Source organism: Stegostoma tigrinum, chromosome 42, assembly GCF_030684315.1.
Source record: "Stegostoma tigrinum isolate sSteTig4 chromosome 42, sSteTig4.hap1, whole genome shotgun sequence".
Lineage (NCBI taxonomy): Eukaryota > Metazoa > Chordata > Chondrichthyes > Orectolobiformes > Stegostomatidae > Stegostoma > Stegostoma tigrinum.
The window spans coordinates 15,797,115-15,813,644 of NC_081395.1; the positions used below are offsets into that span (position 1 = coordinate 15,797,115).

Below are 16,530 nucleotides of genomic sequence, written 5' to 3' on the forward strand. Positions count from 1 at the left end.
TAAATCACCTGGTCCTGACCAGATATGACCTAGAACCCTGCAGGAGGCGAGAGAAGAAATTGCAAGGGGCCCTGTCTGATATATTTGCATCATGGTTAGCCACAGGTGACGTCCAGAAGACTGGAGAGTAGCAAATGTTGTGCCCTTATTCAAGAAGGGCTACAAAGAAAAACATGGGAATTATAGACGAGGAAGCTTAACGTCTGTCGTAGGTAGGTTACTTTAGAAGATGCCGTGGCATGCATTTAGGAAGACAGGGTTTGATTAGGAGTAGTTAGCATGGCTTCACATATGGGAGATCATGCCTCACAAATTTGTCAAGAGTTTTTTGATGAAATGGTCAGGAAGGTTGATGAGGGCAGGACGGTAGGTATAGTCTGCATGGATTTTAGAAAGGCCTTCTATGAACAACAAACTAAGAAGAACAGTACTAAATCAGGACTATACACTGCTGCTTTGGAGAAATAAAGCAGCAATGATTTTTAATAACAATTTCTTCCTATTCTGACTCCCTGTTTGCAAAAAGTCACTGTTTGCTCCTTACCCCCACAATATTACAATTTTTCATACATTTTGTAATCAACCTGTTCAGAGATGTTAATATAGACCTGCAGAGCAGGTGGAAACTAAACTGGCTCTCCTTTGGGAGGGTCACTATCACAGAACCACATTCATTATTACAGATATTGAATGAACACTTTGACAGTAAAGCAACAATGGATGAAAGGAGAGGAATGATGGTGAGGTCCAGTTAGCCCTTGTCAGTGTACATGTGAAAACCAATAGTGTTTTTGGAAGATGTCACCGAGTAGAGGTTGGGATTTGACAGCAGATGCAAAGGCAAGAGGGACAATACAGGAGAAAGAGAATCATGAACAATATCAGCGAACGTAGAAAAATTTGTGGTCAACAGTTCACTGGAAACAGTAGATGGATCTCATACACAAGATAAAAACTGACAGACTAGGAAGGATACAGGAGAGTAACTGGAAAAAGATCCAGGTTCAGAGATCAGTCAAGAAAGATAAATGTGAGGTATTGCACTTTGGTAAAACAAACAAAAGCAAGACATATACAATTAAAAGCAGGGCTTGGGTAGTGTTCTAGAAGAGGGATCTAGGGGTTTGGGCACATTATTCTTGAAGGGTCATTAAGAAGGCATTTAGCTTGTTTACCTTCATCGCTCAGATCTTTGAATAAAGGAATTGGGGCATTACACAGAATATTAGTGAGGCCTTTTTCTGGAGTACTGTGTCTGGTTCTGGTTGCCCTGTTATAGGAAGGATATTATTAAGCTAGTGCAGAAGATATTTAACAGTAAAGGAAGATTTGATTATAAGGAGAGACTGGATAGGCTGAGATTTTTTTCTACTGGAGCATAGGCGGTTGAGGGGTAACCTTATAGAGGTTTATAAAATCATGAGATGTCTAGATAAGGTGAATGGCAGGTGCCTTTTCCCCAGTTGGAGGATTTTGAGACCAGAAGGCATATTTTTAAGGTGATAGGAAAAAAGATATAGGAGAGACATTCTGGGCAATTTTTTTGTTACATGAGTGGTTCATGTGTAGAATGAATTTCCAGAGTGAGTGGTGGATACAGGTACAGTTATAATGTTTAAAAATACATTTGGGTAAGTATATAAGAAATGTTTGGAAGGATATGGGCCAAGTGCAGGCAGTCAAACTAGTTTAGTTTGGGATCGTGGTTGTCATGGACTGGTTGAGCCAAAGGATCTGCTTCCATGCAGTACGACTACAGCCTTATTGACATTTTCACTGGTGAGCGACTGGAAAGGAAACAGATGGCACAAGCAGCTAGTTGGATTGTCGCAATTTAGTGTCAAAGAAGTTAATGAACTCCTTGCGCTTGTTGTTAGAGGTAAGGATGGTGAAGAGAGGGGAGATGGAGAGCCTTTCAAAAGGAACTGATGTGTTTGAGATATTGAAAATTCAACACATTGCATTTAACAAAAAGCTGATTTTATTTGTCTTTTAGGCAGCTTATATCAGTGTAACAGGTCTGGTGTTTACCATCAGCAACAACAGAACCAATGAATGTGATTAATTGCAAGATCCTATCATTTTAGTTACTTGTGAACTCGCTGGTGTCTCAGCAAGTTGGATGACTGAGTAAATCTCCTCCCACATGTAGCGCAGATGAATGGTCTCTCCCCGGTGTGGATTCGCTGGTGTGCAGTGAGTTGAGATGATTGCCTGAACCCAGTCCCACAGTGAGAACACCTGAAAGGTCTCTCGTCAGTGTGAACACGTTGATGATACATAAGGTCCCCAGAGCTTTTAAAGCACTTCCCACAGTTTGGGCATTTAAAAGGTCTGTTGTTAGTATGTGCACGTTGATGGGACATCAGTCCACTTGAGCTTGTATAGCATTTCTCACAGTCCGGACATTTGAAAGGTCTCTTCCCAGTGTGGACTCGCTGATGTATCAGCAGGTTGGATGACCGAGTGAATCCCTTCCCACATTCAGAGCAAGTGAATGGTCTGTCCCCGGTGTGAGTGCGCTGGTGTACAGCAAGGTGAGATGAATGCTTGAACCCTGTCCCACAGTGAGAGCACCTGAATGGTCTCTCGTTAGTGTGAACACGCTGGTGGCGCATCAACTCCCGAGAACTTTTATAGTTTCTCCCACAGTCCAGGCATTTAAAAGGTCTCTTGTCAGTGTGAACAAGTTGATGGGACATCAGTTCCCTTAAACTTTTAAAGCACTTCTGACAATCTGAGCATTGAAAGGGTCTCTTGTTGGTGTGAATGTGTTGATGGCGCATCAGTTCGCTGGAACTTTTATAGCACTTCCCACAGTCTGAGCATTTAAAAGGTCTATCCTGAGTGTGAACTTGTCGGTGGGTAAGCAGGTGGGATGACTGAGTGAATCCCTTCGTACATATGGCACATGTGAATGGCCTCTCCCCAGTGTGACTGCGTTGATGAATTTCCAGCTCAGACGGGTAACTGAAACTCTCCTTGCAGTACCCACACTTCCACGGTTTCTCCCCAGTCTGCTTGAGAATGGAGCTTTTCTCTTCCATGCTTGAATATTCTAAGTTATTCAGGTTACAATAAGTTGGATGTCAGATCCTGGTGTGACATTCAGTTTGCTTTCCAAATATTGATCTTCACGTTCTCATGCATATTCTGTGAAACAAACTGGAAACAGGAAAAAAAAGTGAGAGTGAACCCATGAAAACACAAATGCAGTCTGTGAAATGGAATTGAGCGAATTTGATAATTTGTGGGAAGAAGTGGCCATGAAGTAATTGAATTGTTACTAAAAAAAAACTGATTCAACAATGTGTAGGGATGTAAGGGTTTGTAGGAGGTTACAGAGAAAGGGATGGGTGTAGGGGCTGGAGGAAATTACAGGGATAGGGCGGGTTGTAGGGGCTGGCGGAGATTGCAGAGATGGGGAGGGGAGAGAGAGATAGGGAGGGCTTTGGAGGTGGGAAGTAAGAGATAAAGGAGAAGATGTCAGGACTGCAGAAGGTGAGAGATTTTGAGAAGGTTATTGAGACTGCGGTAGGTGACAGTGATATGAACAGTTGTAGGAAGAAAGGTACAGGCAGCTCAATCGCAAGCCAAAATAGTTGTTCAATACAGTGAACTGGTAGCTACGGCCAGGGATAAATTCAGGAAGGAGCTACAGAGTATTACTCCAGATGTAAAGTCTGGGTGGAAAAACCTCAGTAAGTACAGTATTTATTTCTTGTTATCATTTTTTGTCATTTGTTTAATTTTATAGAGAAGTGCATATTAATAAAAGAAAACTCTACTTTGTTTTGACTTCGTATTCCTCTGTAATTGAGCAGAGTTGCAGTCTTATTTGCTTTTATGAAAGTATTTTCATCAAAAGGAGTTCTTATAAAAATTTTAAAATTCCAGCACAAATCTAAAATTGTGACAGTTGAGAATTGTTGTATTTATAGTAAGAGAACCTTATGTCCTCTTACTTTTGATTTTATTTTCTCAAACATTCTCAGAGCTAATGTGTTCATTTCAGTTTTAATGTTTAGACCTGAACTTCTATTTAAGAAATGATCTGAGAGAGGGTCATGATTGAGACTTTTTAAAAAGTCTCATTGAATGTGTAACCAGGTTAATTAAGTTGGACTGACCTTAAGTATGTGCGTATAAACATAATAAGTCTCCAGCAAGACCTGAAATGAAAAAGTCCAACCTTGAACCTTGGCTCTCATGTGGGTCTGAAAGCCCAAGTAACTTGGTCCTGCTTTCTATGTTGCTTTAAGAAAGCAAATGTAATGTTGTCACTTATCTCAAGAGGGTTGGAATATAAAAGCAGCAATGTGGCTCTGAGACTTTATAAGGCTCTAGTTAGGCCCCATTTAGAATATTGCGTCCAATTTTGGGCCCCAAACCTCAGGAAGGATGTATTGGCACTGGAGCATGTCCAGCGGAGATTCACACGGATCATCCCTGGAATGGTAGGCCTAAAATACAATGAACGGCTGAGGATCCTGGGATTGCATTCATTAGAGTTTAGAAGGTTGAGGGGAGATCTAACAGAAACTTACAAGATAATGCATGGCTTAGAAAGGGTGGACGCAGGGAAGTTGTTTCTGTTAGGCGGGGAGACTAGGACCCGTGGGCACAGCCTTAGAATTAGAGGGGGTCAATTTAGAACGGAAATGAGGAGACATTTCTTCAGCAAGAGTGTGGTGGGTCAGTGGAATTCATTGCCACGGAGCACAGTGGAGACTGAGACGTTAAATGTCTTTAAGGCTGGGATTGATAAATTCTTGATCTCGCAAGGAATTAAGGGCTACAGGGAGAGTGCAGGTAAGTGGAATTGAAATACCCATCAACCATGATTAAATGGCAGAGTGGACTCGATGGGCCAAATGGCCTTACTTCCAATCCTATGTCTTATGGTCTTTCTAGGTTGAGTGAGTCGGCACGAACTTGACAAATCGGGTTTAGTGTGTGAAAGTGTGAGGTCAATGTATTTTGGTAAGAAGAACCAAAAGGCAGATTATTAAATGGAGAGAGACTCCAAACAAAATGCAGCACTGAGGGATTTTTGTGTTCTTCTGCATGAAACACATAATATTAGCAGGCAAGTGTAACAAGTAATTAAGACAATAAATAGAATTTTGGCCTATTATGCTATAAAGTTGGAGTTCAAGAATAGAGAAGTCATGTTACAACTGTTCAGGTTGTTGATTAGACTGCACTGTGAGTACTGGGTACGGTTTTTCCCTATATTCAAAAAAAATGTGTATACTGCTATTGGATACTGTTCAAAAGAGATTCACTGGACTGATCCCTGGGAAGAACGTATTGACTTACCAAGAACAGTTCTTTTTTCAGTACAATTTTGAAGAATAAAAGCTGATCTTATTGAAATACTAGACAGAGGGGGCTTAACTAAGCAGATGTTAGGCAGATGTTTCCAATAGTGAGGGAATCTCAAACTAAGAGACAGTTGCAGAATTAGGAGACACTCATTTAAAACTGAAATGTGAAGGAATTTCTTCACCCAGGAGGTTGGTGAGTGTCTGGAATTCACTACACCCTGAGATATGGAGGCTAGATCACTGAAAGATTTAAAGAGGAAGTTGAGTGATTTTTTTTTAAAAAGTTGTTGGCGTATAGATGACTATGCTGAGTTGGCACAAACAAAGCAGTTGAGTGCTAGGATAAGATCACCTCTGAATAGCGGGGCAGACTTGAGGTGCTGAATGGCCTACTTGTGATGCTATTTCTTAAGCTCTTATGTATTGTCACTTAGTGTATGTGAAAACGTGACTTAGAGGAAGTGGATGGTCAGTTGTCAAAAATACAAATTGCAAGATGTATTGAATTAACTTAAGGTGCTGTCACTTCATGATCATGTGTGAAAAGATAAAATTTGCTGCAAGGATTATTTTGGGCTGGAATTTGCACCACACCCGTAATGTCAGTCGAAAGCAGATTTACTTTACTTATTGTAAATATAAGCTGAACTTGAAATCTTGCACCTGAAATGTTGTAAGGTTCTCTGGAAAAGTTTTACCCTTATTTTGGACTTGTTTTGGACCCACGACACCTGATTTGTAGATAACTATTTAATGTCAGTGGAAAGCTAAAATACCTTTGTATTTAAGCCAATTTTGTACAGTTAGCTCATCATTAAGGATCCTCAATGAATTTTAATTACAAAGTGTATTTCAGAACTTTATTCTTCAAAAGTAGAAAATCCTAAATCCACTGTGATGTTTATATTAAATGTGGGTTCTATCTGTGCTTTCTGTTTGTAGCAAGCAACAATTTGATTGGAGATAGTCAGCATGGATTCGTCAAGGGCAGATCATGTTAAAAGAAACCTCATTGAGATTTTTCAGAAGGTGGCCAAGCATGTGGATGAGAGTAGGGCAGTTGACATGGTGTACATGGACTTTAGTAAAGCCTTTGATAAGGTTCCACATGGTAGGCTATTGGAGAAAATACAGAGGCACAGGATTGAGGGAGATTTAGCAGTTTGGATTAGAAACTGGCTTTCTGTAAGAAGGCAATGAGTGGTGGTTGATGGAAAATATTCAGCCTGGAGTCAGGTTACTAGTGGTGTGCCTCAAGGATCTGTTTTGGGACCACTGCTGTTTGTCATTTTTATAAATGACTTGGACGCAGGCATAGGTGGATGGGTTAGTAAGTTTGCAGATGACATGAAAGTCGGTGGAGTGGTGGAGTGTGGAAGAATGTTGCAGGTTGCAGGGAGACTTGGATAAACTGCAGAATTGGGCTGAAAGGTGGCAAACGGAGTTCAATGTGGATAAATGTAAGGTGATTCACTTTGGGAAGAATAATAGGAAGGCAGAATACTGGGTCAATGGAAAGATTCTTGGTAGTGTGGATGTGCAGACAGATCTTGGTGTCCATGTACATAGATCTCTGAAAGTTGCCACCCCAGGTTGATAGTGCTGTTAAGAAGGCTTAGTGTGTTAGGTTTTACTGGTAGAGGGATTGAGTTCCAGAGCCGTGATGTCATGCTGCAACTGTACAAAACGCTAGTACGGCCTCACTTGGAATATTGTGTGCAGTTCTGGTCGCCCCATTACATGAAGGATGTGGAGGCATTGGAAAAGGTGCAGAGATTTACCGGGATGTTGCCTGGTCTGGAGCGCAGGCCCTACGAAGAATGGCTGAGGGACTTGGGTCTGTTCTCTTTGAAGAGAAGAAGGTTAAGAGGGGATTTAATAGAGACATACAAGATGATCAGAGGATTAGATGGGGTGGACAGTGAGAGTCTTTTTCAGAGGATGATGACGTCAGCTTGTACGAGGAGTCATAGCTACAAATTGAGGGGTGATATATTTAAGACAGATGTCAGAGGCAGGTTCTTTACTCAGAGAGTGGTAAGGGCGTGGAACACCCTGCCTGCCAATGTAGTGAACTCAGCCACATTGGGGGCATTTAAACAGTCCTTGGATAAGCATATGGATGATGATGGGATAGTGTAGGGGGAGGGGGTTAGATTAGTTCACAGGTCGGCGCAACATCGAGGGCTAAAGGGCTGTTCTGCGCTGAATTGTTCTATGTTCAGGTCTCCATTTCTGAAGAAGGATTCCGACCTGAAACGTCAGCTTTCCTGCCTCGTTCCTCCAGCTCCATACTGTTATAGCTGCAAAATACTCATTTAGTGTCTCCACCCATCACCTTAGACGGCCTTCAGAGATGATGGGAACTGCAGATGCTGGAGAATCCAAGATAACAAAGTGTGGAGCTGGATGAACACAGCAGGCCAAGCTGCATCTTAGGAGCACAAAAGCTGGCGTTTTGGGCCTAGACCCTTCATCATAGAGGAGGATGGGGAAAGGGTTCTGAAATAAATAGGGAGAGAGGGGGAGGCGGACCGAAGATGGATAGAGGAGAAGATAGGTGGTGAGGAGAGTATAGGTGGGCAGGTAGGGAGGGGATAGGTCAGTCCGGGGAGGATGGACAGGTCAAGGGGGCGGGATGAGGTTAGTAAGTCGGAAATGGAGGTGCGGCTTGAGGTGGGAGGAGGGGATTGGTGAGAGGAAGAACAGGTTAGAGAGGTGCGGACGAGCTGGGCTGGTTTTGGGATGCAATGGGGGGAGGGGAGATTTTGAAGCTTGTGAAATCCAGGGGAGGGGACGTCCACTCCCCCCACTGCATCCCAAAGAATGTATACAAAGCCGGATATCCATTCACTCCTGTATTCCATTTACATTCCTTTATTTGACATTTCCATGTTTAACTTGTCAGTTGTATTCTACTATAAGCTTATTCATACGTTCCAAAGTTTAACTCATTAGTATCAATTCTGTATTATTTGATTGGATGTAGGCGTTGCTGGTAAGGCCATCTTTCGTGGCTCATCTCTAATTGCTCTTGAAATGAATGGCTTGCTGGGCTATTTCAGAGGGTGGCTGTGAGCTACCACATTGTGGTGGATCTGGAGTCGTACATCGGCCAGACCAGGTTCCTTTTCGAAAGAACGTTACTGGATCAGATGAATCTTCACAACAATCATGATAATTATCCTGGTCACCATTACAAAGATTAGTTTTTAACACCACCACCTGTTCTATATTATGGTGTGTGGGATTTTGCTGTGCACAAACAAATCGGCATCTTTACTCACATCCCGCAGTGACTACACTGGTGAGGTACTTAATTGTTTTTTAAGACATTGAGTAGTCATGAAATGTGCAACATGAACACAAGTCTTCCCTTAACAGATATCGACACTGAGTCTTGTTGGATATGGATCAAGATTCCACTTACAGGGTTTATTTTAGAAAATGCAGGACAAACACCAATGGCCTGTCCTAAGGTGGGAACTCGTGGGTGTGAGAAACAGCTTACCCAGAGTATTGCAGTTATCAATGGATCTGCTGGTATATTGGCAGGGTGAATGACTGAGTGTACACCTTCTCACATACAGAGCAGGTGCACGGCCTTTCCCCATTGTGACTGTGGCGGTGCTGCATCAGTGCCCACAAACCCTTGAAGCTCTTTTGACAGTCTGAACATTGAAAGAGCCTTTTGTTGGAGTGGATCCGCTTGTGAGCGAGGAGGGTGGACGATAAAGTGAATCCCTTGCTGCACTTGGAGCGGATGTAAGGCCTCACTCCTGTGTGCAGCCACTGGTGTTTAATCAGATTAGAACACTGACTGAATCCATTACCACACTCTGGGCAGGTGAACGGCCTCTCTCCAGTGTGGAGCCGCCGATGCTGCGCCAGCTGATGGCAGCTCTTGAAGCATTTCGCACAGTCAATGCATGGAAAGGGCGAGTGTGGACTCACTGGTGGAACACTGAGTGAATCCCACGCCACACACAGTGCAGATAAATGGCCTCTTCCCAGTGTGCACACACTGGTGCATTTCCAGTTAGTAAGGGTAACTGAAGCTGTTCCTACAATGCACACATTGATGTGGCTGCTCCCGAGTACGACTGCACAGATGCCTCAGCAGATTGGATGATCGGCTGAACGAATGATGACAAATGCAGCAGGCATATGGTGTTCCCAAACTATGATCGCTACTTACCTCCTCCGTTGACAAAGACAAGCTCCAAATCAACTAAATGACTGGGATATTGGTGTTGGGTTTGGTTCGAGCTTCCTGCCTTCAAATCGTTCATTCATTGTAGGGGGCTTGCGTGAATATTTCCTGTAATCACAGGATAGAAATTCAGAAGAAACTATTTTCAGCCTTTGATTTATCTCCTTCCAAACTGAAGTCAACTTGTATGGTCAGTGACACTGTCCTTTTAACTAAAGAACAATAGCTAATACTTATATAATGGCTTTAATATAATACAACATGCTGAAGTGACACAAAGCTGCATAGGACGATATTAGAGCTGACAGCCAAAAGCTTGTTCAAAGCGTCAATTTGTAAGAACCTTTGTAAAGGATAGCGAGAGAGAGAGCGAGATAGTGAGAGAGAAGTGGAGAGATTTAAGGAGGGAATTTCAGTGCTTAGGGTCCAGGCAGCTGCAGGCACAGCCACCAGTGGTGGAATGATTAAAATCTGGCATGCTAAGAGGCCAGAATCGGAGGAAGGTGGAGATGTTGGCAGGATGCAGTACTGGAAGACCTCACAGAGATACGAAGGAAGGACGACTATGGAAGGATTTGTAAACAAGATGAAAGATTTTAAAGTCAAGACATGCTCAAACAAGAGTCAATGCAGGTTAATGAACCCGGGGTGCGCTCATGGGTGAATTGGCTCGAGGTGTGTACAGGACACTGGGGAGCAGACTTTTGCACGACATCAAGATTCAAAGAGTAGAATGTGGGATACTAACCAGGAGTGCCTTGGAATAATAGAGTCTAGAAATAACAAGTGAAAAGTAAAAAACAAAAGCACCAAAATGAATATTTGTACATATAAATTAGCCTTTTTAATTTTAAGCCGACTCCGCCATTCAGTAAGATCATAGGTAATCTGGTTGTAGTGTAAACTGTACTTTTGTCTGCTCTACGTCTCATATTTGACCCTCTTGTCTATCAAAACACTCTACTAACTTAGTCTTAAACAAGCCCACACCGACTGTTCCTTATGGAAGAGATTTCCAAAGATTTACAATCCTCTGAAAGGAAAAACCTTTCGTTGTCTATGTCCTAAAACCTCTTATTCTTAAACTTTGTCCCCTAATTCTATACTTGCCTAAAGATGAAACATCCTCTACAAGTCCAACCGTAAAGATACTTCAAGATGTTTTGATAAGATCACCAATGATTCTTGCAAACTGCTGTGGGTGTAGGCCTAAACAGTTCAAATTTTCTTCGTTAAGAGAACCCCTTCATCTCAGGAATGAGTAAAGATGAATTCTCTCTGAATTGCTTTTAATAAAGATATAAATGAGAGTTTCAGCAGAAGAGATTAAACTGAGGCAAAGCCCAGTGATGTTAGGATGGAAAAAGATGGTCTTAATGCTGGAGATCAAATGTGACACCTCAGCCTCATAAAGTTGCCATGGAGAGGGACAAAGTCAGCAGTTTGGAGCCAGGACTAAAAATAATGTTTTCAGTGATACCGATATTTAATTGGAGAGAACATCTAATCATCCACAACTGGACATCAGACTAGTTATCACCTCTTGCTCAGTCAGGGGACAATAAACTTTAACTATGCATACTCTGATGCAGTGTGACAGGCCATCCCATTAATTAGAGACAGATTCAAACCCAAAGAGATGAGGAAGTGACTATTTCTTTAATTGGCTGCTCACAAATGTTTACCAAGAACATTTAACTCAGTTAATGCAGAAACCATTAGAAATGCAGAAACAAAGGACCAGTGTTTTTTTTTGTTTCCTCTATTAAAGCAGATTCACCATTTACTTGAAGCCAAGGTAATGGTTTCTGAAAAAAAACAATACCCTCAGCCTCACTTTCCCTTTAATTTCAGTGAGAAAGTGGAACTAGATCCTGCCACCTAAGACAGTCTCCTATGCACCTCCACTGGATGGAGGGCCAGTCGATGTCAGTAACAGAGGATGGCAAAGGCCACTTGGTGACAGTACCAGCTCAAAGGAAGGGAGCGACCGGCATGACACAGAACCAACAGAAAAAGAGAGGCGGCCAGAGCTTTGGGGAAATCGTCCCAACTGTGCATCTGCCAATTAGCAGCAGCCTATCCACCAACAGACAGTGCCATTGCATCACTTCACAGAATCTCAGAACTGTTGCATACAAACATAGATTTTAGGAGCAGGCATAAGCCGTTTGGCCCTTCAAGTCTGCTCTGCCATTCAATGCAATCATGGCTGGTTATCCAACTCAGCCTGTTCTCACTATCTACCCATATCCTTTGATTCCTTTAGCCCCAAATGCTATCTCCAACTCCTCCTTGAAATCATATAATGTTGATCCCTTTAGCTCCAGATGCTGTATCAAACTCCTTTTTGAAAGCATACAGTGTTTTGACCTTGATTGCTTTCTGTGGTAATTAATTCCACAGGCTGGCCACTCTAGGGTAAGAAATTTCTCCTCACCTCATCCCTAAATGGTTTACCCTGTAACCTGAGACTGTGACTCCTGGTTCTAGACTCCACTGCTATCAGAAACATCCTTCCTACACATACCCTGTCTAGTGCTCCGATAACAAGGCGCAGAGCTGGATAAACCCAGCAGTTAAAGCAGCGTCAGAAAAGCAGGAAAGCTGACGTCTTGGGCCTGGACCCTTCTTCAGAAATGGATTTCTGGAAGATTAAATGTAAATGTGCTGGTGGATTTCTACATGGATTTCTGAAGAAGGGTCTAGGCCCGAAACGTCAGCTTTCCTGCTCCTCTGATGCTGCTTGGCCTGCTGTGTTCATCCAGCTCTGCACCTAGTTATCTCAGATTCTCCAGCATCTGCAGTCCCTACTATCCCTGTCTAATGCTGTTAGGATTTTATAGATTTCAATGAGGAAACCACTTCCAGTGAATAAATTCGAACTGATTCAACCTGTCTTTATACATCAGTCCAGCCTGCCCAGAATCAGTCTGCTAAATCTTTGCTGTGCTGCACCAATAGCAAAAACATACTTGCTGCCCAGAAGGTAGCCATTCAGCATGTTGTGCCTGCACTGGCTCTTCAAATGAGCATAATTACATACTGCAATCTACAGTTTCTCCCTTTACTCTTTCTGATTACTTTTATCCAAATAGTCATCCAATGGCATTTCTAAATGTCTCTTTCGAACCTGCCACCAGCAGATTTACAGCTAGTGCATTTCATACTCTACTTGCTGAGCGAAAAGGTTTTTCCTCCCCTTCAGCCTCACTTCTCTTGTGGATCACTTCAAATCCATGCCCTCTTGTTCTTGTTCCTTTTACAAGCAGGAACTGTTTCTCCCTATCTACTCTATCCACTCCAATCATGATTTTGAAAACCTCTATCTGATTCACTCTTAGCTTTTGCCTCTCCAGTGAGAACAGTCCCAACTTCTTCAATTTATCCTCAATCACAATATCTCAATCACAAGCAACAAAAACAAATTTGAGGAATGGACACTTCTTGGCACTTTTTCATTGCTAGGGTGGTGACAAAGATCTGAAACTCACTGCCTGAAAAGCTGGTCGAGATAGAAATCCTAATCTGTAGCTCACCACATCTACTTAAAGGCAACTAGGGATAAGCAATAAATGCTGATGAATGAATAATAAAAAAAAATTTGAAACAATTCGATACAAATTTGAAATGTTGTAAACTAAAATAGCAGAAGAATACAACCTGAGGGAAACTAAAATACAACCTGCGTGTGATTCACAAGGTTACAGCTCAGGAGGAGGCCATTCACCACATCCAGTTAGAGTTGACTCTCTGAAGACACAATTTCAATGTGGGACAAGTAGAATAATTTATTTTGAAAGGTAAGGAAAAGGCAGAGAGGGATATTTGGGAGGTTGAGCTAGGGGTTGTTGGTGTACTTGCATGATTAGATACTATGATTTTTTTTTCTGTCACCAAGGAACAGCAGGTAGCTGAGAAACAGCAGTGAGCCATTTGGATGGATATGTACAGACAGAGAAATCCATACACTGGCCTGCAAACACAGACCCAGATACATACAGACATGCATAGTCATAGAATCACACCAATTTGACAAAGAGCAATATTTGGTAGTGATGGCTGAGGACACAGAACCTCAAAGAACTTACAGACAGAGCAAGAATTTTTAATGAAGACCTTTCCTTTAAGTACATGCAAGGAAGGCATAGTAAGCTAACACAGGTATTCGTATTCATAGTTATATTACTCACATTTCATTCATATTGATTCAGGACTTATGAATAATTGAAGTGGAAAGCACAAGCGCACAAGAAATCGATAAAAGAGCAGAGGACTTGCCATTGCACATATCACTAGTTATGCTCATTTCATATCCCCCCCACCCCCAAAGATGTAAATCTCCATGCCATACTCTCTCCCTTCTCCTGGGGTTGAAATCGAGACTCATGTCACCATCTCCATTGCTCAACTGGTGTTGATCACTGTAACAGGAAGATAAGTTGGCTGGTTATTCTTCAGAATTTCTCTTTTTAAAAAAAAGCGTTTTGTTTAAAATCACTTGGTCTGTAAGGGATGCACAGTCAAACTGTGCCACAGTGAGACAAGATAGAGTGAATTTCATTCAATGTGGGAATTCAACAGAGTGTGGGAAAGAGGTTCTTTAAGTAAGGTTTAGTGCAAGAAGTTTGCTGAGTGAGGAGTTCAGTGACGTCCGTGGAGGAAAGGGGTAGGAGTTGTTCCTATCTAAACAGCTGCTGTTAGGACCTGTGTCCCAAAGTAGGAGAAATTTTGGAAAAATACATTTAGAAAACAAAACAAAAAGAAAAAAATCAAGTAGCACAAAAGCAAAATGAAGGTGTGCAAACCTAAGGCATGAGGAGATTCATGGACACTTCATATGATTTGGATGGGTACATGAGCAGGAATTGCTATCAGCTGTACAAGCTCGAGCTGTGGGTTTTGGAGTTCAAGCAGCAACTGCAATAACTGTGGCTTATCCATGAGGAAGGGGACTTTGTCGGTAGCATAACCAGATAGGTGGTCAGGCACAGCCAAGGCACATGCAGGTAGAGAGGGAATAGGCAATCATCAACCAGTTGAACAGAGCCATACTAGTGCAGGACTCCTTGAGATTCCATCTCAAACTTAATAGTGATAAAGGTTCCTCACGTAGCACAGCAAGAGGTAAACACAGGGCACCACTGATGGTCCAGATCTACAAAAGGGAAGATGAGTGGGACAGCAGTAGTGACAGAGGAACAGAGACTTTTCTGCAGCTGTAGACATGACTCCAGGAATGTTAATGTTGCCTCACTCTTACTGGGGTCAAGTCTATCACAGAGCAGTTGCGGGACCATGATAAGAGTGGATGGGGTGGGTGAGCAGCCAGAGGCCACAATAATACCAATAGCAAAGGAAAGGGAGGGGGAAAAATGTAGTCCTGCAGTCAAAATTTAGGGGCTTTGTAGAAATGTAGTCAGCAGGATTCAAAAAGTAGTAATCTCCAGATTACTCCCTGTGCCAAATATGAGAGAATGTAGGTGGTCAAAACAAATGAAAAGTGATTGGAAATGGTACACGAGCAAGGCCTTTAGGTTTCAGGTACTTGCTCTGAGGAGATGGTATCTGTATAGATGTAGGGTTAGAAAGAAAATGCAGGAGTATGGCAATGAATCATAAAGCTCATTCAGAGAACTGGTGCTGACACGATGGACTGAATGGCATCCTTTTCTGTAATGATACCATAACAATTCTGCCATCACATTAACTTGCCTGCAATTTCTATTTTTCCTGTCATTTCTTTACAACCTGCATTCAGTTCTTGGTTTTCTGAAGGGTCTAACCCAGAATATCAGCTTTCCTGCTCCTCTGATGCTGCTTGGCCTGCTGTATTCATCCAGCTCTACACCTTGTTATATTATATTCAGTTCTTGTCTGCAGTGTGACAGTCAAATCAATGATTTTCCCTCCTGGTGGCAGGGATGTTGACGCCCAGCCCAAAGCCACTTCCTTGATCAAGATGGCTACCCATTCGACCTGCTCTCTGCCCCATCTACCTTTCCAAAGATGGCCGGCAAGCGGTTGCCTAGGTAACCCCGGACCGTTCCCCAGGAAGGCCCCCCCTCCCCGATCGACACCCACTCACAAAATGGCAGTCTGTAAGACCACTTCCCTGGGGCCTGTCCCGCCTGCAGGATAAACACGGGAGCTATGGACCTCTGAGGATTCGAGGGCCCGGGCTTTCTCTTTATGAGGTGATGAAGTTACCAAACTCCAGTATCGTAGTTTCCATTCCTACCGTGTCTCACAATTACCTGCCGCCGTCTGAAATGTCCGCTCCTCCTTAGATTGTCGCCATAAATGACACTGAGCATGCTCAGAGAACACACCAGTCTGCTCCTGCGCAGTGGACTCTTCTCGCTGGTGGCTGTAAATTTAATTTTTCACCAGTCTGATCAGAGCTAGACCAAAATACGCCAAGTTAATCTTTTAAATATGTTGAGAGAATTCATGAACACTCCTGGAGCATAAACTGTGGCATAGCCTGGTAGGGCCGCACGCCCTGTTTCTGTTAAAATAAAAGCAAACTACTGTCGTTGCTCGAGATCTGAATTTTATAAAATGCTGGAAGAATTCAACAGGTCTGGCAGCATCTGTGGCGAGAGAAACAGGGTTCAAATTTCAAATACAACGACTTTTCCGGAATTAAGTAGCCTGTTTCTGTGCTATGTCTCCCGTATAATCATCGTAAGGTATGAAATGATTGATCAGCCTGGAGAGACACGAGAACACCCACAACAAGGAGAAACCATGGAAAAGTGACGAATTAGTTCAAACTCCCCTCGAAGCTACGAAGTCATCAGTGCAGTTACACTGGGATGAGGCCGTTCACCAGCTACATATCTGGGTAGATCGACTTAGTCATCCAGTTTCCAGATACAGTACATTAAGAATGACCTTAATTCTTTTTCAGACGAAGGGTCCCGACCCGAAACGTGAGCTTTCCCGTTCCTCTGATGCTGCCTGGCCTCGTGTTCCTCCAAC

General features: G+C 42.7%; 1 protein-coding gene across 6 annotated transcripts; it reads right to left on the reverse strand.

The window, feature by feature from the left end:
* Nucleotides 1–1,963: 1,963 nt before the first annotated feature.
* LOC125449326 (gastrula zinc finger protein XlCGF17.1-like) lies at nt 1,964–15,903 on the reverse strand. 6 transcript variants are annotated; one of them, XM_048525021.2, is made up of 4 exons: nt 15,801–15,903; nt 13,898–13,967; nt 9,529–9,651; nt 1,964–3,165 (listed from the first exon to the last, which is right to left on the reverse strand). In XM_048525021.2, exon 4 carries the CDS (start codon nt 3,045–3,047, stop codon nt 2,088–2,090), a length of 960 nt encoding a protein of 319 aa, XP_048380978.1. In that variant the 5' UTR covers nt 3,048–3,165; nt 9,529–9,651; nt 13,898–13,967; nt 15,801–15,903; the 3' UTR covers nt 1,964–2,087. The 6 variants fall into 6 exon arrangements, 5 of the variants coding, with proteins under 5 accessions (XP_048380978.1, XP_048380981.1, XP_048380982.1 ...); XM_048525024.1 differs by having other exon boundaries at nt 15,785–15,867; XR_007246883.2 differs by lacking the exon at nt 1,964–3,165 and adding an exon at nt 8,176–8,458 and having other exon boundaries at nt 15,801–15,898.
* Nucleotides 15,904–16,530: the final 627 nt, after the last annotated feature.

Coding starts and splice junctions, on each gene's coding strand:
- LOC125449326 (XM_048525021.2), bottom strand. CDS start 3,047: ATGGAAGAGAAAAGCTCCATTCTCAAGCAGACTGGGGAGAAACCGTGG.